Below are 25,251 nucleotides of genomic sequence, written 5' to 3'. Positions count from 1 at the left end.
ACTCCAACCTGGGTGACAGAGTGAGACTAAAAAGAAATGAATCAGTGGACATTATTATTAAAATTATAAATTAAAAAGCATTATGAAGGAATATTATAATGATATGCCATTAAATTAGATCACAGATGAAATGGACAAATGCTTGGAAAGACACAAACTACTGAAACAAGCTCAACAAGAATTAGACAACCCAAGTAGACTTATAACAAGACACTGAATTGTAACAACAACAACAAACTGCTCACAGGGGAAAGTCAGGGCCCAGATGGCAAGTCAATTCTACCAAACATAAAGAACTAATACCAATTTTTCAAAAACTTTTCCAAAAAATAGAAGAGAAGGGAAAACTTTCCAACTCATTCTAGGAGGCTAGTTTTACTCTGATATCAAAACCAAAGACATCACCAGAAAACTACAAACCAATATCTATTATGAATGTAGCTGCAAAAAACTCAATAAAATACTAGCAAACTGAATTCAGAAACATATAAAAAGAATGATATACAATGCCCAAATGGGATTTTTTTCAGGAATGCAAGATTGATTTGACATCCAGAAACCAATGCAATTACTATATCATGTCAATAGAATAAAAATCAAAACTCACATGATTATCTTAAAATGGCAGAAGAAGGATTTGACAAAAATCCAAGCTCCTTTCATGATGAAAACACTCAGGAAAGTGGGAATTGCATTGAGTTTCCTCAACCTGATAAATGGCATCTAGAAAAAAACCCTACATCTAACATCATACTTAATGGTGAAACACTGGAAGTTTCCCCCTAAGATCAGGAATAAGACATCGTTGTCCACCCTCACTGCTTCTATTCAACAGTGTACCAGAGGTACTAGCCAGAACAATTGGGCAAGAAAAATAAATCCAGATTGGGAAGACCAAAATGGTGCAGCTATTTTGGAAAATAGTCTCTATTTTCAGATGACATGATCTTACAAAATGCTAAGGAATCCACTAAAAAACTATTAGAATTAATGAGTTGAGCAAGATTGCAGGATATAAGATCAACATACAAAAATGAATTATATTCCTATACATTTGCAATGAACAATCTGAACATGAAATTAAGAAGACGATTCCATTTATAACAGCATCAAAAAGAATATAGTGTTTAGGAATATATTTAACGAAAGAAGCATACAACTTATACTTTGAAAACTGTAAGACTTTATGGAAAGAAATTAAAGAAGATCTACTAAGTGGGAAACATCTCATGTTCATGGATTAGAAGACTTAATTTTGTTAAGATGTTAATGCCCCTCAAATTGATCTACAGATTAAATGCAATAACTATAAGAATCCTGGATGATTTCATAGAAATTAACAAGGTGATTCTAAAATTCATATGAAATTGCATGAGACCCAGAATAGACAAAACCATCTTGAAAAGCAAAAACAATCTTGGAAGACTGTACTCCACATTTCTTGATTTCAAATGAAAACTGTAATGATCAAGACAGTGTGGTGCTGGCACAATGGATCAATGGAATAGAATTGAGAGTCCAGAGATAAACCCATGTGTCTATGGCTACTTGATATTCAAGGAGACCATTCAGTGGGGAAAGAACAATCTTTTCAACAAATATTGCTGGAACAACTCCAAATGCAAAAGAATGGAGTTGGACTCTTATATCACACCATATACAAATATTAACCCAAAATTGCTAACTATAAAAAATATATTTTATAGTTATATAATATAATATATAATATATTGTATATATATATTTGCAACAGGGTCTCACTTTGTCTAGGCTGAAGTGCAGTGACATGACCATGGCTCACTGCAACCTCAATATCCCAGGCGCAAGTGATGCCCCTACCTCAACCTCCTGAGTAGCTCAGACTATAGGAATGTGCCACCACACCCAGCTAATTTTTTAAAAAATTTTTTTGTAGAGATGAGGGTTTCACTATGTTGCCAGGGCTGGTCTCGAATTCCTGGGCTCAAGCAGCCCTCCTGCCCCGGTCTCCCAAAGTGCTGAGACTGCAGGCATGAGCCACCACACCTGGCCTAATATAATATTCTTAGAAGAAACCAGAGGTAAATCTTCATGATCTCAAATATGGCATTGGATCCTTATATATGATACCAAAAGCACAGGTAACATAAGAAGAAATAAACTGAACTTTATCAAAATTTAAAATTGGCATGCTTCAAAGAATACTGTGTAGAAAGTGAAAAGATAACCTGTAGAATGGGAGAAAACATTTGCAAATTATATATCTCATAAGGGACTTAAATTGAGAATGTATAAAATATATTTTTATATGTCTCAAATAGATTTTTAAAATCCACATATATAACCTATATACTTATATGTTTAGGATACATAAAAATCTAGATATATTATGTATCTATATATTATATCTCTAGAACATATAAAATATAATATACAATTTTATGAAATAATAAAAAGTTGAGGAACTCTTACAACTCAATAATAAAGAGAAGCTGATTAAAAATGGGAAAAGGATCTGAATTGACATTTCCCAAAGAAGATAAACAAGCAGTGAATAAGCAAATGATAAGATACTTAACATCATAAGCCATCATAGAAATACCAATCAAAACCACTATGAGATTCGCTGCATACCCACTAAAATGGCTATAATAAAAAAGACATAATTACAAGTGTTGGCAAGGATGTGGAGCAACTAGAACTCTCATCCACTGCTGGTGGGAATGTGAAGTAGTGCACCCACTTTGGAAAGCAGTCTGGCAGTTCCTCAAACGGTTAAACATAGCATTACCATATGACCCAGCAATTCCACCCCTAGGTATCTACCCAAGAGAATGAAAACTTACGTCCACACAAAAGCTTGTACGCAAATGTTTACTGTGGCACTATTCATAATAGGCAAAAGGTAGAAGCAACTCAAATGTCCATCAGTTGATTAATGGATAGCTAAAATGTGATATGTCCATACAATGGAATATTATTCAGAAATAGAAAGAAATCAAGTGCTGATACATGATACAACATGAAAGAACCTCAAAAATATGCTGAATGAAATAAATTAGTCACAAAAGAGTACAAATTATGTATTCTATTTATATAAAATACCCATAAGAGACAAATCTATGGGAACACAAAGTAGATTAGTGGTTGTTTCGGGTTAGGGAGATATGGGGGGATAAGGGGTGATAGCTAAAACCTACGGAGTTTATTTTGAGACAATGAAATGTTCTAAAATTGACTGTGGTGATGATGGTTGCATATATCTGTCAATATGCTACAAACCACTGAATCATCACTTTAAATAGGTGTGGAATGTAAATTATATCTCAGTAAAACTTATTTTGAACTAAAACAGAGGTTTAGTCTCTTTCTTAGAAATGATGATCCACTGTTTCCTGAGCTGGCTGAGCTGGAATGGTTCCCAGAGATCTCCCAGGGTAAACTCCTCACCTTATGAGTCTTTGCAGCATTTCTCTCCCACTCCCCTCCTGCATCCAGTTTGGGCCACTCGCAAAAAATAAAATGTTCCTCTGTGATAGAATCATCATGATTTTAAATATGTCTTTCAAGGTTGGGCGCGGTGGCTCACATTTATAATTCCAGCAGTTTGGGAGGCCAAGACAGAAAGATTACTTGAGGCTAGGAGTTTGCGATCAGCCTGGGTGACACAGTGAGACCCCGTGTCTACAAAAATTTTTAAAAATTAGCTACACACCTATAGTCCCAGTTACTCTGGAGGCTAAGATAGGAGGATCAATCGAAGCCCAGGAATTCAAGACTGCAGTGTCACTGCACTCCGGCCTGGGCGACAGAGCAAGACCCTGTCTCTAACAAAAAAAAATGTCCTTCAGTTCCTTGTTGGCAGCCCCTGGTGGGCAGGTAGCATAATGGAACGTCTCTGCCTTCACACATGTGGGAATACTTGCCTGGTGTGGGTGGGTGTTACGGTCCACATGGAATGTGCAGTTTAATATCTCCTAGTAAGCTATCCTGATTACCCAAATGAATAGCATAAAAACCTCAACTATAATTTATCAGCTAAAAATATAACAACTGTCGCCACATTTGGTGGATTCATATACAAATTCAAAGGTAATGAAAAATCTCACTGAGACTGGCTTAGGAATATCAGAAAATCAGTTGCTAGTTTCTGCCGTACAGACAGGTACTTACATGTTACACAAATATTTCTATTTGAGCAGGGTAAACTTAGAGAAAAGTCATTGTGTTTCAGACTCAAGATGCCATTCTGAAATGAAACATTTAAAAATGTATTATTTGTGTGATTAAAAAAAATAAGAAATGCCTCTTTCTAAAAAGGAGCTCTTTGCCTACTACCCGCCTTTCCACCGAGGAAAGACATTGGTTGTTTTTTTTTTTTTTTTTTTTTTTTTTGCACTGCCTCACTTATAACAGCAGATTGAATAGCAAGAGCAGAGTAAAGGAGAAGAGTTAGAAAGGAGAGAACAGGAGTGGCGGTTCCTTTTCTCCTTCCTCTGGCTTCGCCTAAGCCCCCTGGAATGCTCTTTGGAATGTGGGTGTCTAGCGGCAGGGGATCAGGATAACCAATCCCCTCAATCTGATGTCCAGCAGAGGCGGACACATGGCACACTGTCAACAGATGTTTACGGAGAAGATATAAGATGAAGCAAGAAAGAAAGGTGAAATCAGGACGTATTATGTATCCAGCACTGTGCACACGGACAGTCCCTGGACTCAAGTCCTCAGAGTCTAGCTGAGCAGACACACACACACCTCACACACGAGTGTTCATGTTGATTAGACGAAAAAGTACTAATACCTGCCTTGAAGGGAAGTAGGGACCTCATTTTAAAAATTTACAGCTAAGATCTGAGTAAGTGAGTTGAAGATCTCAGTGAGAGTGGAATGCTGGCTAGATTGAAGCTTGATGGACTGTAAGATTAAGGTCTCAGCTTTCTGCACTCTCTGGGTTTTCACACTAAGCTGGCTGGCGGTTTCTAGGTTCTGTTAACCACATGACTGACCTCAGTCAGAGATCTTCATCTTGATCTTCTGAGACATCTCAGAAGAAAAGAAAAGAAGAAAAAGAGAAAGGGAGAAGGGAAAAAGGGAGGAAGGGAGGGAGAGAGGGAGAAAAGAAGGAAAGAGAGAGGGAGGGAAACGAAGAGAAAAAGCAAAGGCAAGGAACTCTAGTGGATTACTATAAATCTTTCTTCTACTGCTAAGATTTTTGGCCATGTCCCAAGTCCTATTATTTATTCCCAGCTCTGCCTCTGAATCGTAACATTATAAAACTGTCAAAGGACTTTTAAGATGCCCTAATACTGCCTATCATGTTACAGATGAGAAGACTGAGGCCCAGACAGGAGAGACCTTTCCACAAGCACAGGAATACGATTAATGGCTGAGCAAAAACTGAATTCATGCTTCCTGATCCGAGGCTAGCCTCCCTCCACCACACCAAAATCTGGCCCCGAGACTCCTGAATGACTCAAGCATGACAATTATATCTTCAAATATTCACACTCAGTGGGAGAGAAATGAGGGCCCAGAAACAGGAGTAACATGGAGCCTTCTGACAGGACTAGAAATGGAAAGCAATAGACGGATGAAGTCTCACCATGTAAACCAAGCCTGAGTCATCAGATCCTCTGCTTAGCGCTCAGCTGTAAGGTGCTGGGGACTTTTTAGGAGATGGTGAGGACCCTCTCAGAACCAACAGTTGGCCAGGCATGGTGGCTCACGCCTGTAATCCTAGCACTTTGGGAGGCCGAGGTGGGAGGATTGCCTGAGCTCAGGAGTTCGAGACCAGCCTGGGCAAGGCGGTGAAACCCCATCTCTACTAAAATACAAAAAATTAGCTGGGTGTGGCGGCAGGCGCCTGTAGTCCCAGCTACTTGGGAGGCTGAGGTGGGAGAATCGCTTGAACCTGGGAGGCAGAGGTTGCAGTGAGCCGAGATCGCGCCACTCTACTCCAGCCTGGGTGACAGAGCGAGACTTCGTCTCAAAAAAATAAAAAAATAAAAAAAGAACCAACAGTCACACCAGAGCAAGCCCTGTTTTCTGGAGCCTGGGGAGGAAATTCCCTCTCAGGTGCAAAGGATGCCTGATCATTCCCCTCTCCAGTGGGGACACTGGGGACTGTGGATTTTCCGAGAGCACAGCCCCGATGCATTCCATCAGCATAGCTATGTGCAGGGGGTCGGGGTAGGGGGCAGGCAGTTGAGGGGAGGAAGGAGTCCGGCTGTGTCGAAGTGCTGCACTGATGACCCGTGCCACCACGGGACTCTCTAGGGCTCAGCCTCCTCACCTGGAATGTGGGACAGGCACTTTCCTGTTCCTAAACTCACAATTTATTATGCATTCATTTGAAATGTTCACAGTGGCAGTAGCACACTGACATCCCTCTGGGGGCCAGGCACACGAGTGGAGGAACTGGAGGTGGGACAGGAGGCGTGGTGGCAGCAGGGAACGTGAGTCCGTGTATGAAGGGGGCCGTCCCTGCTTGCTGCAGTCCATTGTTGCCAAGTGGAAATACGGGCCAGTGTGGCTAGTGTTTCCAGTTTTTAAAGACAAGTAGGAAATGAAATTTTTACATGAACTCTTCTAGCTATTAAGCATTGGCAGCCAAAAGTGCTGTGCCTGCCAATCAAAACATGTGTGCCCGCAGAATCCAGCCTGCATACTTCCAGTTTGCAACCCTGCATGCACTCCTGTCCCTTCTCTCTCATTTTATAACGCACACAAAGGTCTGAGGGAGTTGGGGTGGGAGCCCAGGCAAGGACACGTTAGAAAGACCAGGGGCTTTGGAGTCAGCCAGACTTGAGCCCAAAGCTTTGATTGGATAATTTCAGAAGTATGCGGCCTTAAACATGGTATTGAATTTCTCTAACTTTTCTGTAAAGGAATTTCTCTTATTGGGTTGTTTCGAGGATGAAATGAGATGATGTATGTATTAATAACAAGTCTGGGCCAGACATCAATAAATGATAGTGACCTACACCAGGTGCTTAATGAATCCCAGCAGTGGAAAGGTCCCGAGGCCTCATCTGATCTGGTCCCATCAAATGAGTGTCTGCCTCCTGGATGCATGGGGACTAACCACTCCCAAGGCATTCCTTCCACTTTGGGACAGCTTTGCATGTCGGAAAGTGTTTCCTTAAGTCAAGCTGAAATTCTTAGATAGTTGTTCTGCCATCTAGGATTATAAAGATGAAGCTTAATCTCTTTTTCACATAAGAGAACTTTGGAGACTGTCACTCATGTCTCCTATTTTCCCACCCAGTTCTTTATATTTTTAGATTAAATATTTCAGTCCTTTCAATTGCTCCTTGCCAATGAAAATAACAAAATCATCAAATTATTCAATGCCCACAACCCTATAAGGCAGGCACCAATTTTAAAGATAATGACAATGAAGTGTAAAGGGATTAATAATTTGCTTGAAATTCCTAGTTTTAATGTCCCTCTTGAGGTGTAAACTAAACAGTAAGTCTGGCACCACCCAAGTCTCGCACCACCTTTATTCTGGGCGCTATAGATTTCTTTCTTTCTTTCTTTCTTTCTCTCTTTCTCTCTTTCTCTCTCTCTCTCTCTCTCCCTCTCCTTCTCTCCTTCTCTCCTTCTCTCTTTCTCTCTTTCTCTCTTTCTTTCTTTCTGACAGTTTTGCTCTTGTTGCCCAGACTGGAGTCTGGCAATGGTGTCATCTCAGCTCACTGAAACCTTTACCTCCCGGGTTCAAGCGATTCTCCTGCCTCAGCCTCCCAAGGAGCTGGGATTACAGGCATGTGCCACCACGCCTGGCTAATTTTGTATTTTTAGTAGAGATGGGGTTTCACCATGTTGGTCAGGCTGGTCTCAAACTCTTGACTTTAAGTGAGCCACCTGCCTTGAACTCCCCAAGCGCTGGGACTACAGGCGTGAGCCACCATGCCTGGCTGGGTGCTACATATTTCTTAATGTATCCCAAGATTGGATACATTCTCTTGGTAAATATGGAGTCAACTGAAAGTCTGAAGTCTTTTGCATGTGTGCTGTCTCAGTCATGGCTTCCCCCATCCAGTATTAGGGTAGATAGTGGGTTTTGCAAGCCAAATACAGGCCTTTATATGTATTCCTGCTAAATCTCATTTTGCTAATCCCTGTTCACCACTCTAGTCTGTTGGAAAATTTGAGGATTATGATTTAGTCACAGGATGTGATTTTGACCCCCACATTTGTCTCATTTTCTCAGTGTTCCCTCAATTTCCTTTTTAAAGTCAAGGAAGTCAGGTAAGTCTTAAAAATCCCATGTTTCTTTCATTTAACAAAGACTTACTGAGCACCTTCTGTGTACTATACCCTGTGTTGGGTCCGGGGGCTATCATGGTAAGCAGGATGGACTCAGTCCTGTCCTTAGAGCTTGTGAGAGGTGAGTCCTGTGTGAAAGGTCAGTAGGAGCACCATCCCGAGTTTGGGAGGGCCTAGGGTGCTTCCCAGAGGGGTGATATTTAACTTGAGACCTGAAAAATGAGGAAGAGTGAGCTGTTACAGAAGAGCTGGGTGGGGGGAGTGGGGAATGGTGGAATGTCCCAGGCAGAGCACTCCCTGTCTACAACCCTTTTACTGTTCTTTTCCCATCATGCTTTGCAGTACGATTAATTGTAACTCATTTTCTTTGACCCACCAAACTGGAGGCCCCCTAAAAGTTGTGGGTATCATCTTTGTACTTCCTACTCTGTCTGGCACAGTGTTTTTCACACATAGGGATTAGTACTGATCACTGCTGCCTCTTAAGTGTTAGGCAGTCTATATTATCTTGTTTAGTCTCCTAATAGCCCCCGAAGTAATACTCTTCTCATTTTACAGTTGAGAAAACCAAGCTCAAAAAATGGTAATAATGAGTGGTAGTATTAATAATAAAAAACACTTATATACTGCATACTATACACCAAACACTGTCCTAAATGTTTTGCACATATACACTCTTGACTATGGGAGGTGGTTACAAGCAAGAACTTTGCTGCCATCTCTGCCATGCACTAGTTATATAACCTTGAATAAGTTACTTACCCATTCTGATAAATAAATGGAGACGACTATGATAATAATTTCCCACTAATATGACGATCAAGGCAAAGATGTTCTCTCTCACTACTACTTTCCAACATCACACTGGAAGTCTTAACTAATGCAATAAGACAAGAAAGAGAAATAAAAGGTATACAGACAGGAAAAGAAAAAACAAAATTGCCTTTGTTCACAGATGATGTGATCATCTGTACAGAAAATCAAAAAGACTCAACAAAAATACCCCCAGAACTAGTAAGAAACTATAGCACTTGCAGGACACAAAGTTAAATTCAAAAGTCAGTTGCTTTCCTATATACCAGCAATGAAAACAAGTGGAACTGAAATGAAAAACACAATACCATTTGCATTAGCACCCCCAAAAATGAAATACCTAAACATAAATCTATCAAAATATGTATAAGAATCTATACATATGATGAAAACTACAAAACTATGATGAACAAAACTGAAGAAGAACTAAATAAATGGAGAGATATTTCATCTCGTATAAAAAGATTCAATATTGTTAAAATGTCAGTTCTTCCCAACTTGATCTGCAGATGCAATGCAATCCCAATCAAAATCCCAGAAGTTACTTTGTGGATATGGACAAACTGATCCTAAAGTTTATATGCAGAGGCAAAAGACCCAGAATAGCCAACACAATATTGAAGGAGAAGAACAAAGTTGGAAGGCTGACACTACCTAACTTCAAGACTTACTACAAAGCTATACTAATCAAGACAGTGTGATATTGGCAAAAGAATATACAAGTAGGTCAGTGGAACAGAATATAGAGCCCAGAAATAGGCTCACGTAAATACAATCAACTGATCTTTGACAAAGGAGCAAAAATCATCTTGTCAATAAATGGTGCTGAAAAACTGGACATCTGCATACAAACAACCAAACGAACAAAAAATGAGTTTAGACCTTACACTCTTTAGAAAAATCAACTCAAAATGGATCATAGAGACCTAAATGTAAAATGCAAAACTATAAAACTCCTAGAATATTACCGGAGAAAACCTAGATGAACTTCGGTATGACAATGGCTTTTTAGATGCAACACTAAAGGCATGATCTACAAAAGAATTGATAAGCTGGATTTCATTAAAATTAAAAACTCCTGCTCTGCAAAAGACAACATCAAGAGAATGAGAAGACAGGGCACAGATTGGGAGAAAATATTTGCAAAAGATACAGCTGAAAAAGAATTGTTTTCCAAAACATACAAAGAATTCTTAAAACTCATCAGTAAGAAAACAAACAACCCTGTTTAAAATGGGTCATTTCACCAAAGAAGACATACAGACCACAAATAAGCACATGAAAAGGTGCTCCACTTCATGTCATTGGGAAAATGCAAACTAAAATAACAATGAGAGACCATTACGTACTTATTAGAGCAGTCAAAATCCAAAACACTGCCAACAGCACATGTTGGCAAGGAGGCAGAGTGATAGGAATTGTCATTTGCTACTGGTGGGAATGCAACAGGAGACAGCCACTTTGGAAGATGGTTTGGCAGTTTCTTACAAAACTAGCCATTCAACTGCCCGAAAATTGAGCAATCATGCTCCTTGGTATTTGCCCAAAGGATCTGAAGAATCAGATCCACACAAAACCTGCACAGGGATGTTTATAGCAGCTTTATTCATTACTGCTAAAACTTGGAAGCAGTCAAGATGTCCTTTGGTAGGTGAATGGGTAGATAAACTATGAATATAATTATGTAATGAATATAAAAATATATAAACTATGAATATAAACATATTTATATGATGGAATATTATTCAGCAATAAAAAGAAATTAGATATTAAGCCATGGAAAGACATGGAGGAACTTTAAATGCATATTACTAAATGAAAGAAGCCAATCTGAAAAGGCTACATACTGTATGATTCCAACTACATGAATTCTGGAAAAGGCAAAACTATGGAAACAGTAAGAAAGATAAGTGTTTGCCGGCCGGGCGCGGTGGCTCACACCTGTTATCTCAGCACTTTGGGAGGCCGAGGCAGGTGGATCACGAACGAGGTCAGGAGCTCAAGACCAGCCTGGCCAACATGGTGAAACCCCGTCTCTACTAAAAATACAAAAATTAGCTGGGTGTGTTGGTGGGCACCTGTAATCCCAGCTACTTGGGAGGCTGAGGCAGAAGAACCGTTTGAACCCAGGAGGCAGAGGTTGCAGTGAGGTGAGATTGTGCCATTGCACTCCAGCCTGGGCAACAGGATGAGACTCCATCTCAAAAAAAAAAAAAAAAAAAGAAGATAAGGATAGGTGTTTGCCAGGGGTTGGGATTAAGGAAAGGGTGACTTAGTAGAGCACAGAGGATTTTCAGGCAGTGAAAATACTCTGTATGGTACTGTAAGTGGATACATGTCATTGTATGTTTCTCCAAACCCATAGAATGTCCAACACCAAGGGTGAGCCCTCATGTCAACTTTGTACTCCGGTGATTATGATGTCTCACTGTAGGTTCATTAATTGAAACAAATGTGCCACTCTGGTGGGGAATGTTGATAATGAAGACAATGTATGTGGGGACAAGGGGTATTTAGGAAATCTCTGTATCTTCCTCTCAATTTTGCTGTCAACCTGAAACTGCTCTAGGAAAAAAAAAATCATACACACACACATACACGCACACACATCTAATTTTTAAAATGAGAGCCCTACTTCACAGGATTGTTGTGAGGATAAAATCTGTTAACGAATGCAAAGTGCTTAGGATGGCACCCAGCATGGATTAATATCCACCTAAATGTTAACCATTCTCCTTATTAAGTAATTTGTCCAAAGTCAAAGAACTAGTGAGTATCCGAACAGGGATTTGAAACCAGTCTGAAGCCTGGATCATGTTGTTTCAACTGTAGCTTATTAATTGATATTTGATGAAGGAAGGAAGGAAGGGAGGGGTGTTTACTGCTTTAGTAAGCTACCTATTTTGAACAACACAATCAGCTAGCCAACATAATTCAGCAAAAATACATCAAATGACACACAACAAATATTTTCAATAGTTAAAGGAAAAACTGTAGAATATTAGAACTGGAAGGACCATAAAGATAAAAACAGGTCACCTCCTCATCTCCAAGCAAGGCAAGCATTTCATTATCATTGTTAAAGTTATGAAATGCCAGAAACGTAAAGCCTTTTCAGCTTAAGGGGATTTCTTCTGAAAAAGTCCCTTGCTTATTTTTCTTAAAAGATCACTTGAGGGAGATTTTTTAAAATCCTTAAAACCATAAAGTTTTGATCCATTGTTTTTTGCACTTCTTGATTGTAGGGGAAAAAATGAGAGAATACGGTCAGTTTTATTGCCTTTGGACTTCATTACCATCTTTAGATTTCTTTTCTTTTCTTTTCTTTCTTTTTCTTTTTGAGACAGAGCCTTGCTCTGTCACCCAGGCTGGAGGGCAGTGGCGCAATCTTGGCTCACTGCAACCTCCACCTCCTAGATTCAAGCGATTCTCCTGTCTCAGCCTCCCGAGTAGCTGGGACTATACACATGCGCCACCACACCCAGCTAATTTTTTTTGTACTTTTAGTAGAGATGGGGTTTCACCATGTCAGTCAGGCTGATCTTGAACTCCTGACCCCAAGTCATCTGCCCACTTCAGCCTCCCAAAGTACTGGGATTACAGGCATGGGCCACCACACCCAGCCCATCTTTAGATTTAATAATTCCACCACAGCCATCAACTTTTCAAAGTCTTAAGTTGTGTCCAAGTAGCTTATTCAGGACTACGTTCATTCTGATTCTTTTTGAGTACTTATATAGTTCTACTAAATGCCTGACAATGTATAACTGCATTTTTGCTAGTAAATCTTAGCAATGTGGCTCTAGAGAGATGGCACGTGAAATTTTTTTCTGGTATGGATTTTAGAGAGCCCCAGAAATTGTTTTCTCTCTGAGGGAATGGCCTGAACATTTTACACGTCCACACACCAAGTGATAAGGAGGAAATTCCTAGGACATCCTAGGAGAATACATGGTCTGGGGCAGGGGCCAAGGAGAGAAGATGCATTTGTTCCTGACTGCCAACAAGTCTACCAACATGAGTGTCTTCTGTCCCAATCACATGTCAGGGTCTTCTATAGTCAAACTCCCTTGGTGTTTATTGACAGAAATGTTTTTAGAAGGAAAATGTGACATGGCAGGGCTTAAAGATATCAAGAATGTCTTCCATCCAATTTTCACATAGCTGGAAAAGAAAATGGTTAAGAGTTAAGTTACTGTTCTCTAAACTCTCGCCATGTGGTCCCAATCAGCTGTCTGCCAGTGATGGACAGAATGAATAATCTCCTTCATACTTCAGCCCTAGAGGGAGTGCACAGTCAGGATGTAGAGGGGTCTAATTCCCAAGAAAAAATCTGCGATTGCAAACAACAACATCATCAGTGTGTATTTTAAACCCTAGAAATATCTGTTTCTCGTCTTTCACGTCTTCATCAAAATGAAAAAATAAATCCAGCAAAACCTGACCTTGTACTAGGTTTTTGATGAAGATGTGTGCAGATGGGCCAGAAAATTCCTAGGAATTCTTTAGAGAATTTGAAGGACAATTCTGCAGATGCATATCAGTCTCAGGTTGCTGACATTCTAGGAATCTCACTTGGGTTTCCAGACATGTCATCCAGAGACTGAGAGTCCCACCTTTGTTCACCCCAACATGTTCACTAGTCTCCTGAGCAAATGCATCCAGTAGGGATGTGAGAGGAAAAACAGGATCCATCACCCAACCTGTCTGCATTTGTGGCCTCCTGGCAATGCAGGGACTCAAGTGACTCTATGGTAGGAACCCTAGACAATTCCTGATGAAAACTTTGGAAACCAGTTCCTACTGGAATATTAGTGGTAGAAGAAACACACATTTCAGAAAATACATGGAAGGAACCACATGTTAGGGATAGAGGTGAGATGAGTAAGGGAGGGAAGCTCTTTGGATGGGCAGGGGGAGGAGAGAATGAGGCTATGTGGAAAACAGAAATTTAAAACCAGAGAAGACTCTAGACATTAACCAAGCAACACTAGATAATGTCATAGATTTCCTAAGAAATCTATGCCTAAAAAATTCAACCAACTAATGTGGCTATGAGTTTGGGTTTTATTTTGGGAGCTTTCTTGTTTTCTTCCTGCAAAGTGTAAACTGTTTTTGCTTATTTTCCCTCGGAGGAGAATTTTGATGAATATAAACAATACTTTCTCTTTAAAGTTTATCTCATGAAATTATGACAGTGATTCCATTGACATATTTTTGAAGCTTTGGCAATCTGTTCAGCCATGTGCTGCTCTCTGCCCATCACAGTGCTGACCTGCATGAAAGCATGAACACCTCCTTTTGGTCTGGGGATGAAGGGACCACGTTCCTGGTGCATTCCCACCTTACAAGGGTCCTTCTGGTCCCCACAGGGGGAAAGTGGAGGCAGCGAGGCTAGGCGATGAAGCCTGCAGATTGCTACTCTGTTGATGTCCCTGCTGGTTCCATGGAGATGTTTATTGGACTTGCCATACCAGTCTGGCAGATTGGGCAACAAACACCATCTGCCCAACCATCACCCAGCTGGGCAGTGTTGACTGAGCCTCCTGTGCGTGCCAAATTGTGTCAGATCTGGGAAGGGATCTAAAGGCAGGCAGTGTTGGAGCAACAGCCACGCCTCACAGAACAAGAATAGCGCTCCCCATTAGGGGCTATTAACAGAGCCCTCTTCACTCCTTAGAGACCCACTTTGGAACAATAGTTATTCTTCAAAAAATAAAACTTGTGCTTTAAAAAATACTCACAAATCTGTGAGCCACGGTCCTAGAAAGTAACTGAGGGACTTCACAATTACAGGATTCTGTGACTTTGCCTTTTATGTCTCCCACAGAACAAACAACAGGGCCTTGTGTGGGGTAGGTATGTCATCAACATCTGCAGACAGATTCCTGCCGGTGGAAACTCCTGGGCCAAGCCTCCGAGTGGGAAAACTCAGTTCAGGAATGAAATGAGTGGATTGCACGGAGCCACCAAAAGCAGTGGACCCAAATCAGCTTAAGGAGAGAGCTTCTTTCCACAGCCACATTTTCTCCAGGCCTCTGTTTCAGTACTGGTGTGCCCTTCCACGCCCCCAGCACCCCAAAAAAATCACAGTGCTTACAACTGGCACTGCTTACCTAAATAATAGCTATGGCCTACCCTGGTAATTTTTAAACTTATTATGCTAACTTTCATAATAAGAAATACATTTTATGTCAGACCCATTAAACACACACACGCGCACATATGTACTTTACATTTATGCGGGTAAAATGAATATATGCGCGTATAAAATTGAAACAAAAATAGTTTTACTAAACAACACTTACCCTTACTCTTTGCAATTTACTTGGATATTTTCTTTTCTATCCTGGGTTGGTTTTTCTGTTTTGAGACAGGGTCTCACTATGTTGTCCAGGCTGGAGTACAGTGGCTATTTACAGGTGCAATCACAGTTCACTGCAGCCTCAAATCCTGGGCTCAAGTGATCCTCTTGCCCCAGCCTCCTAAATAGCTGAGACTACGGGTGGTTGCCCCAGCTCCCAGCTTTTTTTTTTTTTTTTTTTTTTTTTTTTAATGCAGGTTGCAATCCATTCATTTGATTCCATAGCCCATTAATGAATTTGGAGGCACATTTTAACAAGCCCTGCTCAACTTAGTAAATTTTTCCTCAAAAGAAAAAAATTAAATTCAAGGTTAAAAAATTTTAATAACTATATAATCTATATTCTTAACAGTTAAAACAACAACTAATTCATAGTTTGATGTCAAGAGCTGGAACTCCAGTGCAGGGGGAATAGCCTTAACCTGGCTGGATCCTCATCCTGGCTTCTCAATGTATGAGCTCTGTCTAGCTCGTGCAAGTAACTGAGGCTGTTTTCTCATATATAACATGGAAGAAATACCAACTCCCTTTTCCTCAGAGATAATTAAGTAAAAGCTCTTAAGGAAAACTGAAGTTCAGTACAAACGAGTTCATTGCATCCTCCTCAGAATCGCCACTGCACTCCAGCCTGGGCGAGAGAGCAAGACTCTGTCTCAAAAAAATTAAAAATAAAAGTAAAAATAAAAATAAAAAAAGAATCAGAATATCTGCACTGGTAGGATTTCTACTCACTCAGCCAGGTAGAGCTTTTTTTTCCCCCCACTAAACACATTTATATAAAAGCATAATTATTATTCTCTCCCAGAATATCTAAGTTGTTAGAAATTCTACTGCTTTCACTTATATACCCAATGCATCCGATAATGTTTCTACCTCAAATTATGCTGTTATGCAAATCTCATGAGTTTTATGCATATGGGGAAATCAATTGTGGAAAAATTTGTTGTAAAAATGCTCCAACCCATTGACTTTAATGGAGTCAGAGAGGAAAACAATCAAGTAAAGAGAAACAGAAGAGAAGAGATGAGTTTCTTTTACAGGGATGAACTAGAAGGGATCCACCCACCCCCATCATTTTTGCTTTTCGATTATAATTTTTCAAGAGGAGATATTATGTTTAAAGAGACCCTAGAAGCTTACGGCTGGTGAGAGAGAGATATAAGCTAACCTCACGGTGTGGGGTGTCGGGAGCTCAACACCCTAAGTTTAAGGTCTTGCTAACTAAATTAAAGATACTGACAAATGTTAAACACTTTGGAGATGCCATTAAAAAACTTGTCTGGTCAGTTTTCTTACTTTACAGTCATAACTAATACATTACAATAATATTTTCAATGAAATCTTCTAACTGTGAGAAAAGGCTGACCTAGAGCCAATTTCCTGTGTAGACCAGAGTGTCAGAAAAGAAGTGCAAAAGTGCTCCTTTTTCTCTCCAAGGGGATGAGGTTCTCCTAAATAGCCCCAACATTACTATTCTTCTAGAAATTAGTAGAAGAATTGTATTCTGTTGTAATTAGGAGGTGCTTTGTAATTTGTTTTTGTTTATGACCTGGTATTTTGTAGCTATATTCAATTCATTTTTAACAAAGCAATTTTTACAAATGCATACCATATTTTCCACTGTTATGATTCAAAAGCCATACCAAGGGTATATCCAAAGAAAATGATGATAATGATGGTGCCTTTGCATCAATGTAATTTAGTGTGGCAAAGCTCCACCTGGCTGTGGGATTAAGGGGCCCCTTCCAGGATTCTGAGTGTCACATTGATTCCCCTCTTTCCCTCAGCCACTAAACCTCTGATAACCAAGGCCAATGAATCCTCCAATTCTATTAACTCTCCTTCCCCACCACAATCAAAGTGAACTCAGGACACCGCCTTCCACCTGCTTTGACGCACAGAGCAGGCCCCTATCTGGCCTTCCTGCCTCAGTCTTGCCCCTTCCGATCTCCTCCTGCCACTGAGAATGTGAAGGGAAAAGCTAACTACCTTATTCCAGTGCTAGCACTTTCCCATGACTCCCCACAGAGCCCTGATGTGAAGTGGATTCTTGGTCCTTCGCTTGTAAAATGAAGAGAATGATGCTTCATTGGATGGTTGTGAGGATTAAATGGCATAAAGTAAATGCAAGCATTTGTTTAAGCGAAAAGAAACAAAGATAAGAAATTATTATATTAGTGGAAACTTGAATTTACTAGATAATTCGGTAATTAAGTAAAGTAGTTAAATATAATTACTTGGGTACTTAAACTGATTTAATACATTATGCTAGAGGTTTGGTGGATTTACACAAGCTGGAATGACAAAGTGCTGATATTGATTTTTCTGAGCATTACATATCAGAGGTTATATCCTAATCAGTGCTCAGGTGGGAACGGTGCCTGTTACACAGCAGGCAATCAGTAATGCCTAAGTAATAGTTTGTTCATAATTTACATGCTGGATTTCATGATATGTAGACAGAGCTACACTCCTGATTCTTGTTCTTAAAATGCTATTAGACTACAAATCTACCTTTTCAAAAGACGTGTCAAAATGCGGTTACTCATCCTCAGAGAAAAATAAAATGAAATCCCAATAATCTGCAGATGCTTATTGGGGATGCAATCCCGCAAACATATTCTAAAGTAAATATTCAACAATAATAAATACATGATAACCAAGCTAATATCTGGCGAATAATCACAGCTGTGTATTAGGAAATGGTTGGAGTTTTGTTAGTGCCAGAGACAATGCTCTGAGTCATCAGAGATAAGTTTTGTGCTCCTGAACTAAAACAAACCTGTCATGGAAGTGTTCAGTAACAATGCAAGCAGAAGATCAAATTTTCTCAGAGAGAGAGTTAATAAAATAATGAAAAGAGAGATACATAAAATATTAGGGTCCCCGGAAAAGTTATGATTGTTTAACGGATTATATCACAGCTATCTTGGACTTTAATAAGGTGTGATTATGAGACCAATATCACCCTACCAGGAAACAAATAACAAAATAGGTGTTACTATTCACAGTTGTACAGTTACAGGCTCATAGACTGTTTCCTAAATATTTGCTGATTAAATTAATTAGCAAACAAGATTCAGAAGGCTCTTCTATGGTTACCATTATTGATTCCAACATCTTTTAGTATCAGTGCTATTTTAAAATAGTAGTCTCATAATATTATCACACCAATTTTTCCAATGAGCTCATATAATATTCATAGTATATGTTTGTATGTATATGTGTGTATTCCATAATAACCTATGAAATACAATGCATTTCACAATCCTTCCTTATCCAAAAACAATCTTTGTGATAGATAATTTCCTGACGTCTAGCAAATTTACGCAAGTGTTTTATGATATTGGAACTTGTAATTTTCTGCGAATGGTTGTGGACTATTACAGGAAGGCAGACATGATAAATACATCACCTAATGGCCACTGCTCCCCCACAGTCTTACAAGAGATGTCAGTAATCAATCATGGCACTTTTTCCCACTAAGCCTGGAATTTATCCTCAATGTCAATTTTAACATAGTATTCCACACAGCACCTGTTAATCCATTCATTTAATCCTTTAGCAAGTATTACTGATTTCTTAGTATGTGCAAGGCTCTCTACCAGGGAGGCACATTGCAGATAAAAGTAACCAGGACAGACATGGACTGTGCCATCACAGGGCTTAGATGAACAATGAATTTGACACTCAAAGTCATGATTGTTTGCCAGATCTGCTCTGTTGTGTAGTTGAAATGGAACTAATTCTAAGTAGCAGTGTCTCTCCTTTGTGATAGTAGGGGACTGAGTGGAGAGGCTTGTACTTCCTGGCTCCATAAAGCCATGATGTCTATTGAATAGTTGAGGAGTGAAAGGTGAAAATAGCTGAACACTGTTTGTTAGAAAACAAAAACAGATGGTTTTCTTTTTATTCATTTAAGTGTTTAATTTGCAAGTCAGACTGATAAACCCATAGGAGAAAGTTTTATGAAAATATTAGAATGAGTACATTTTTCTCCCTCTCCCCTAGAGAGACAGGGGCAGTCTGTGACTCACTGCAGTGTTTTCCTTTCTCCACAAATGTCGGAAAGAACACAATATGCTATGTGGAATTAGAGAAAGGGAACAGATGGCTGAATATATGGCTTTTTCCACCACTATCAAGCATGTTTTCTTTCCCCCTCAGCTGCAAAAGTACCTCTCTGAAAGTCTCTGCTGTTAATGCTGCACCTTCTCCACCCTTCCTTATTCTTGCCTGCCATCCTTTCATCCCTGCTTTAGAAGTGGGCTGACTTCCCCAAGCAAAGTTCCCCGGCCTACCTCCCGCTCTTACGTGGAAGTGAGCTGACTGCATCCCTTGATGGCAAACTGCTTGGATGGTTAGTCCCTTACAGTTGTCTACCCGCCGACCAAGTGCAAAATGTCAAAACAGAATTTGGAGGATTGGGGACATGAAAGTGGCTCAGTCAAAATCAGGCTGATGGCAGCTACAAAGAGGTTACTGTCAATAACAGGCAACTGTTCTGCTGTCTCCTAAGACTAATCCTGAATCTGGATATGTACATGTTATGCTCAGGGAAAACACTGTCTAGTTGCCTTATTTCACAAATTGAAAAAAATCTCATGGCCAGGTGCAGTAGCTCATGCCTGTAATCCCAACACTTTGGGAAGCCGAGGCAGGTGGATCACCTGAGGTCAGGAGTTCGAGACCAGCCTGACCAACATGGTGAAACCCCGTCTCTACTAAAAATAAAAAAATTATCTGGGAGTGGTGGCTGACTCCTGCAATCCTGGCTACTCGGGAGGCTGAGGCAGGAGAATTGCTTGAACCTGGGAGGCGGAGGTTGTAGTGAGCTGAGATCGTGCCATTGCACTCCAGCCTGGGTGAGAGAGCGAGACTCCATCTCAAACAAAACAAAACAAAACAAGCAAACAAAAAACCACAAAAACTACCTCACTAAAACATTAATTCTATTGTACTACCTGTAATGCAAAGACCCAGTTCTTGAACTCACCAGAAGGTAGACCTACAATGTATATTTAGCTATTGAAGTTGATGGTTGGTTGTTTTCTTTTGTTTTTGTTTTTTTTTTTTTAACCTGATTCTGTGTCTGAAATGCCTAATAATATTGCTTCGTGTTCTCTACAGCCTTGTTTGTGTGCTTTGTGTTCTCTACAGCCTTGTTGGTGTGTGTGCCTTTTTCTTTAATCCCCTCAAGATGTGAAAATTGACTGGAACTAAACAAGGAAGAAGAAAGTGACAGGCCATTTTTATTATTCTTTCTCAGGGTTCCGATTTTACTGTGAGTTTCTACTTCTTAAAAGATTTTGCATTTCTTCCCTTTGAATGTTACTTCATTTGTTCATTCTCTAAGGAAGGAAAAACAGTATCATAAAAATTATGAATGAATGAAAATGATTTTTTTTACGAGTACCATAAAAAATGGATCAAACATGATTCATTTTTACCCTTTGCCCTTTGCACTGTATCCTGGTCAGTGCCAGTTCTCATGTCATGGTAGTAGTTCCTCAGTGAACATGAGATATACAACATTGTCCATTGGAACCCGTTATATAGCATTCGAGAGAACAGCAACATTGTGTTTATTAATTAGTAGAAACAACGTATTTTACAGTTCCAACATATAAGAGAATGCAGCTGTGTTAAATGACGAAAATCATGTATTCTATTCTGGGCTTCTCAATAACTAAGAAATAGAACTAAAATCCTTCTATTCACTTATTCATCCAACTATGGACCACATAATGTGCTAGGAGCTGTGGGTACAGAGGTCACCTATACAGACCAGTCTCTCTCTTTGTGGAGCACACAAGTGACTGACCGGGCCTTGACAATTCTGGTTAAAATTGACATTCATGAAAATGTCTACAACTAGGATGGAATCTCTATCCTAACCCGTTTCTTTCACACTCACTAGGAAAGCAACCCTTCCAATGGACCAGGGTAGATTTATGACTCATTGCAAAGCAACAGCAAACAGAATGTAGAAAATGGAAGTCTTACCACTAATAAATATATAGATTGCAGATTCTGTTTCCTTCTTTGAAGTAGGTACAGCTAGATATTTGCAGCTGTAGAAGCCAGTGTGGTTTGCTTGAGCTGCATTCAAAGTCAAAGTACTGCAGAATTGTTTGCCATTTCTTCCACAGGCAGATTCAGTTATGCTCAGCCTTTCGCTTTCCTTACTCACCGTTTCAGGCAAAGACCATTGATGGGCTGCTTCCCCCCTGCAGTCACAGATAAGAAAACAAAACATATTTATGGCTGGGCCCTGGGCTCAGCACCAGTTCCTAAGTGTTCATTTGATTAGGAAGTGGAGGTCCTCTCTTAAGTATAGTCATCTTCCTCTTTACGGGAAAGCAACACATTCAGAAAACCTGCAGAACAGTCCTCAGAATGAGGACGCAGAACTATCTGGGCATCCCTTCCCCCATTTCCTTGAGTGGGTAATGCTCTCCCTTCCCCATGAATCCCCTTTCATGGGAAGCTGGATGGATGGTTTGCACTTTGCAGATCACACGAGATCACTGAGGTCCCTACCTTTTTACTCTGCCAGGGAATGATTGTGCCTTAGGCATGGCGACTAGATTATTCCCAAACCAACAGTCACTTACCTGCATTGGAGATGCAGTGTCTGGCCTGCTTGCGTGACGTGCTGGGTGCCTTTTAAACTCAGTTCAGGACCTTTTAATTTTGAACCTGAACTAGATCCTGAAAAACAAATTTTTAAAATGTGTTATTTATAAGTTGCCTTCTTACCTCTTTTTAGTTATCTTTCTGTAAAGGTGAATTTTTCATTTTTAATTTATTTACATCTTTAATGTACTTGCATCTTTAATTTATAAGCAAAAGATACACTAATACAAATTTCTCTTAATTCACAATTTTTTTCTAGCTCTACCCTTGCTCTTAAATATTATATATCCTTTTATACCAAATGACCTAAATAACATCCAAAAGCCTATTTATGTAGAATGTTAATGGATTCATATAGGTTCAATGCAATTATATTAGAATATATAGCTTGTTATAATATTCAAGTATCTAATAACTTAGTAAAAACTTTCAAGAATAAATGTCAGTGTCATCCAAAATATATTTTCAATACTGAACTTTTTCCAGTGTGGCTCATCTAGTCCTGTAGGCCTGTCTCATCTTTTTTTCTGAATAAAAAGTACAGAAATTTTCCTGGGCTCTGGACTTAGTGCAATCATTAGTTGAGCAATGATATTTTTGGTCAATCATTTCCCTTTCTGAACCAGTTTCCTCATTTGGAAAACTAATTTTAGAATCGAAATCAGTTTTAGAAGCCATTTGGTTTGTCTTACATAATCTATGAGTTCCCTCTATAGTGGTACAGTCAAAAGGGAACTGTTGGCACGCTTACGTGACATTCGACAGACATCTTACAGAGGACTGTTGTGAGGCAATGAAGTGAGGTGGTGAAAGTGCTTTAAAATCTACACATCTCTGTGTGATGCAATAATGACGTCCCTTTTAGTGACTAGTTATGTCACCCTAGACAAGTCATCTCTCTTTCCAGATCTCAGCTCTCTTATCTGTAAAAAAGAGATTGGACTAGATGACCTTGAGATCTCTGACCTTCCATTTCTCACAGTCCCAGCCTGATACAGCTTGGATCTGACCGTCCAGTGCTGATGTTGAATTATAATCCTCAGTGCTGGAGGTGTGGCCTGGTGGGAGGTGTTTGGGTCACGGGGTGGATCCCTCATGCATGGCATGGTGCTGTCGTTTAGATCTGATTATTTAAAAGTGTGTGGCACCTCCCCGCTTCTCTTGTTCCTGCCGTCACCATGTGATACACCTGCTCCTGTTTTGCCTTTGACATGAGTAAGGGCTCCCTGAGGCCTCACCAGAAGGCGAGCAGATGCTAGCACCATGCTTGTACAGCCTGGAGAACTGTGAGTCAATTATACCTCTTAATAAATTACCAAGCCTCAGATACTTCTTTACAGCAATGCAAGAACAGCCTAACAGACAGCCTCATGATTTTTTGAACCATACGTGCTACAGAGGCTGAGCCTCCCTTGAAGCTCTTATTGACCAATCAGAATACTATCAGTAAGGATCTCTCTCACCTCCCTCCTCCTCTCATCCCTCACTCTCTCTTCTCCTTCTCCCTCTTCTTCACCAGCCTCCTCCCCTCTTCCCAGGCAGCTGCAATGCCTCCGAAAGGCAGGGGATGAGGGACCCAGGATTAGCGTTCCTTAGGCGGGAATATAAGTTAGCAGGAGAGAAGAAAGATATTCTTGGAGGGAGGAAAACTTAGTATTTGGCATCAATCTCGGGACACAGTTTTACTTTAAAAAATCAGTTTAAACAGAGGAAGCAAAGGTAGAAGCTCGAAGTGAATGGTCATGCAGGCTTTACCATTAGGTCACAGATCTGTGAGATGAGATGCGTGTGTCAAATAACCTGGTTATGCCCAGCAGTGCTCTCCAGCGTTTCTCTTGGGTTTGACTATCTCAAAGAAAGCTGGATTCAGTTAGAAGATCTGCGTCTGAGGCTTAGCTTTTCCACCTACTGACTGCATGACCTTGGCATCACTTAATTTGCTGCTCCTCAGGCTCCTCATGAGTGGAAATGGAAAGCCTGCGAGCCACCTCACAGGCAGGGTGTGTACATTCAGTGCTGTGCTGTGGAAGAGGGTGGCTTGCTGCCTGGCACGTGGCAGATGCCCACTGTCATCAACATCTAGGAGAATCACTTCCCCTCCCCCTGCTTGTCAGAATATTTTGCTGGGTATATAATTTCAAAGATATTAAATTAACACGTGCTTTTCTGGTATTGCTGACGATATAAATTAATATCCTTTAAATTTTTATTTTATTTTATTTTTGAGACAGAGTTTCACTTTTTCTCCCAGGCTTGAGTGCCTTGGTGCGATCTTGGCTCACTCTGCAACCTCCGCCTGCCAGGTTCAAGTGATTCTCATGCCTCAGCCTCCTGAGTAGCTGGGACTACAGATGTGTGTCATCAGTGTGGCTAATTTTTTGTATTTTTAGTAGAGATGGGGTTTTGTCATGTTTGCCAGGCTGGTCTTGAACTCCTGACCTCAGGTGATCCACCCGCCTCAGCTTCCCAAAGTGTTGGGATTACAGGCATGAGCCCAGCAGAAATTAGTATCTTAAAAGTAACTTTTATAGACAGTAGATCCTGGTATCAAAGTACTCCTAAATAAAATTGCTGAATATTAACTAAATTAAAATCCCTATTTCATATGGATCCCATTGGTCTATCAGATAACCTCCTAGATCAAGTCAACCCCTCCAGGTACCTAAGAACATATTTTCACTCATCTTTATGAGTTTCTTGAGGCAACATGTAGCCTGAAATCAGGGATCTGTGGAAACGCCAGGCTTTTCTAAAGCCACAGCCAGCAATGGATAACACCAGCCCTGAGAAGCTTCTACGCCAGAAGAGTTTCTGCCCTTCTTTATGGCATGGAACTCTGGGGATTTAATTGAGGAATTGTTCATATGCTGGAAAAGATCCATCGAAGCTTCCTGTGGAAAATTCTGGCATTACTTGTAGTTATCTCTGTGGTCTGTCTGGAGATGCTGAGCGCTCCTGTCCAGGAAAAGAAGCAGTTCCCCTGTTTGTGACATGAAGTAAATCCTACTGCCTTCATCTTGGTTTCCAGATCATATAAATCTTTCTTTATCAGCAACCTAGAACACCAGTACTCCTGACCCTCATCAGAGGAAACCGCTAACTTCAAAGAACCACCCAAAGCCCAGCTGAGAGAACTGCTATTTATTTATTTATTTATTTATTTATTTATTTATTTATTTATTTAT

The 25,251-nt window shown here is 40.1% G+C and overlaps 1 protein-coding gene across 3 annotated transcripts in view; it reads right to left on the bottom strand.

Annotated features, from left to right (window-relative positions):
• Window positions 1–25,251, bottom strand: part of FLT1 (fms related receptor tyrosine kinase 1) — a 196,781-nt gene that overhangs the window by 146,342 nt on the left and 25,188 nt on the right. For all 3 annotated transcript variants that reach the window (XM_023208746.1, XM_023208747.1, XM_023208745.1), the window contains exons 2-3: window positions 22,045–22,141; window positions 21,434–21,657 (exon numbers count right to left, since the gene is read on the bottom strand). In XM_023208746.1, the coding sequence (XP_023064514.1) occupies window positions 21,434–21,657; window positions 22,045–22,141 (321 nt within the window). The remainder of the gene's footprint in view (window positions 1–21,433; window positions 21,658–22,044; window positions 22,142–25,251) is intronic.

Source organism: Piliocolobus tephrosceles, chromosome X (assembly GCF_002776525.5).
Source record: "Piliocolobus tephrosceles isolate RC106 chromosome X, ASM277652v3, whole genome shotgun sequence".
NCBI classification, from domain to species: domain Eukaryota; kingdom Metazoa; phylum Chordata; class Mammalia; order Primates; family Cercopithecidae; genus Piliocolobus; species Piliocolobus tephrosceles.
Note: the sequence above shows the minus strand (reverse complement) of the source record. Positions and strands in the feature narration are given on the sequence as shown.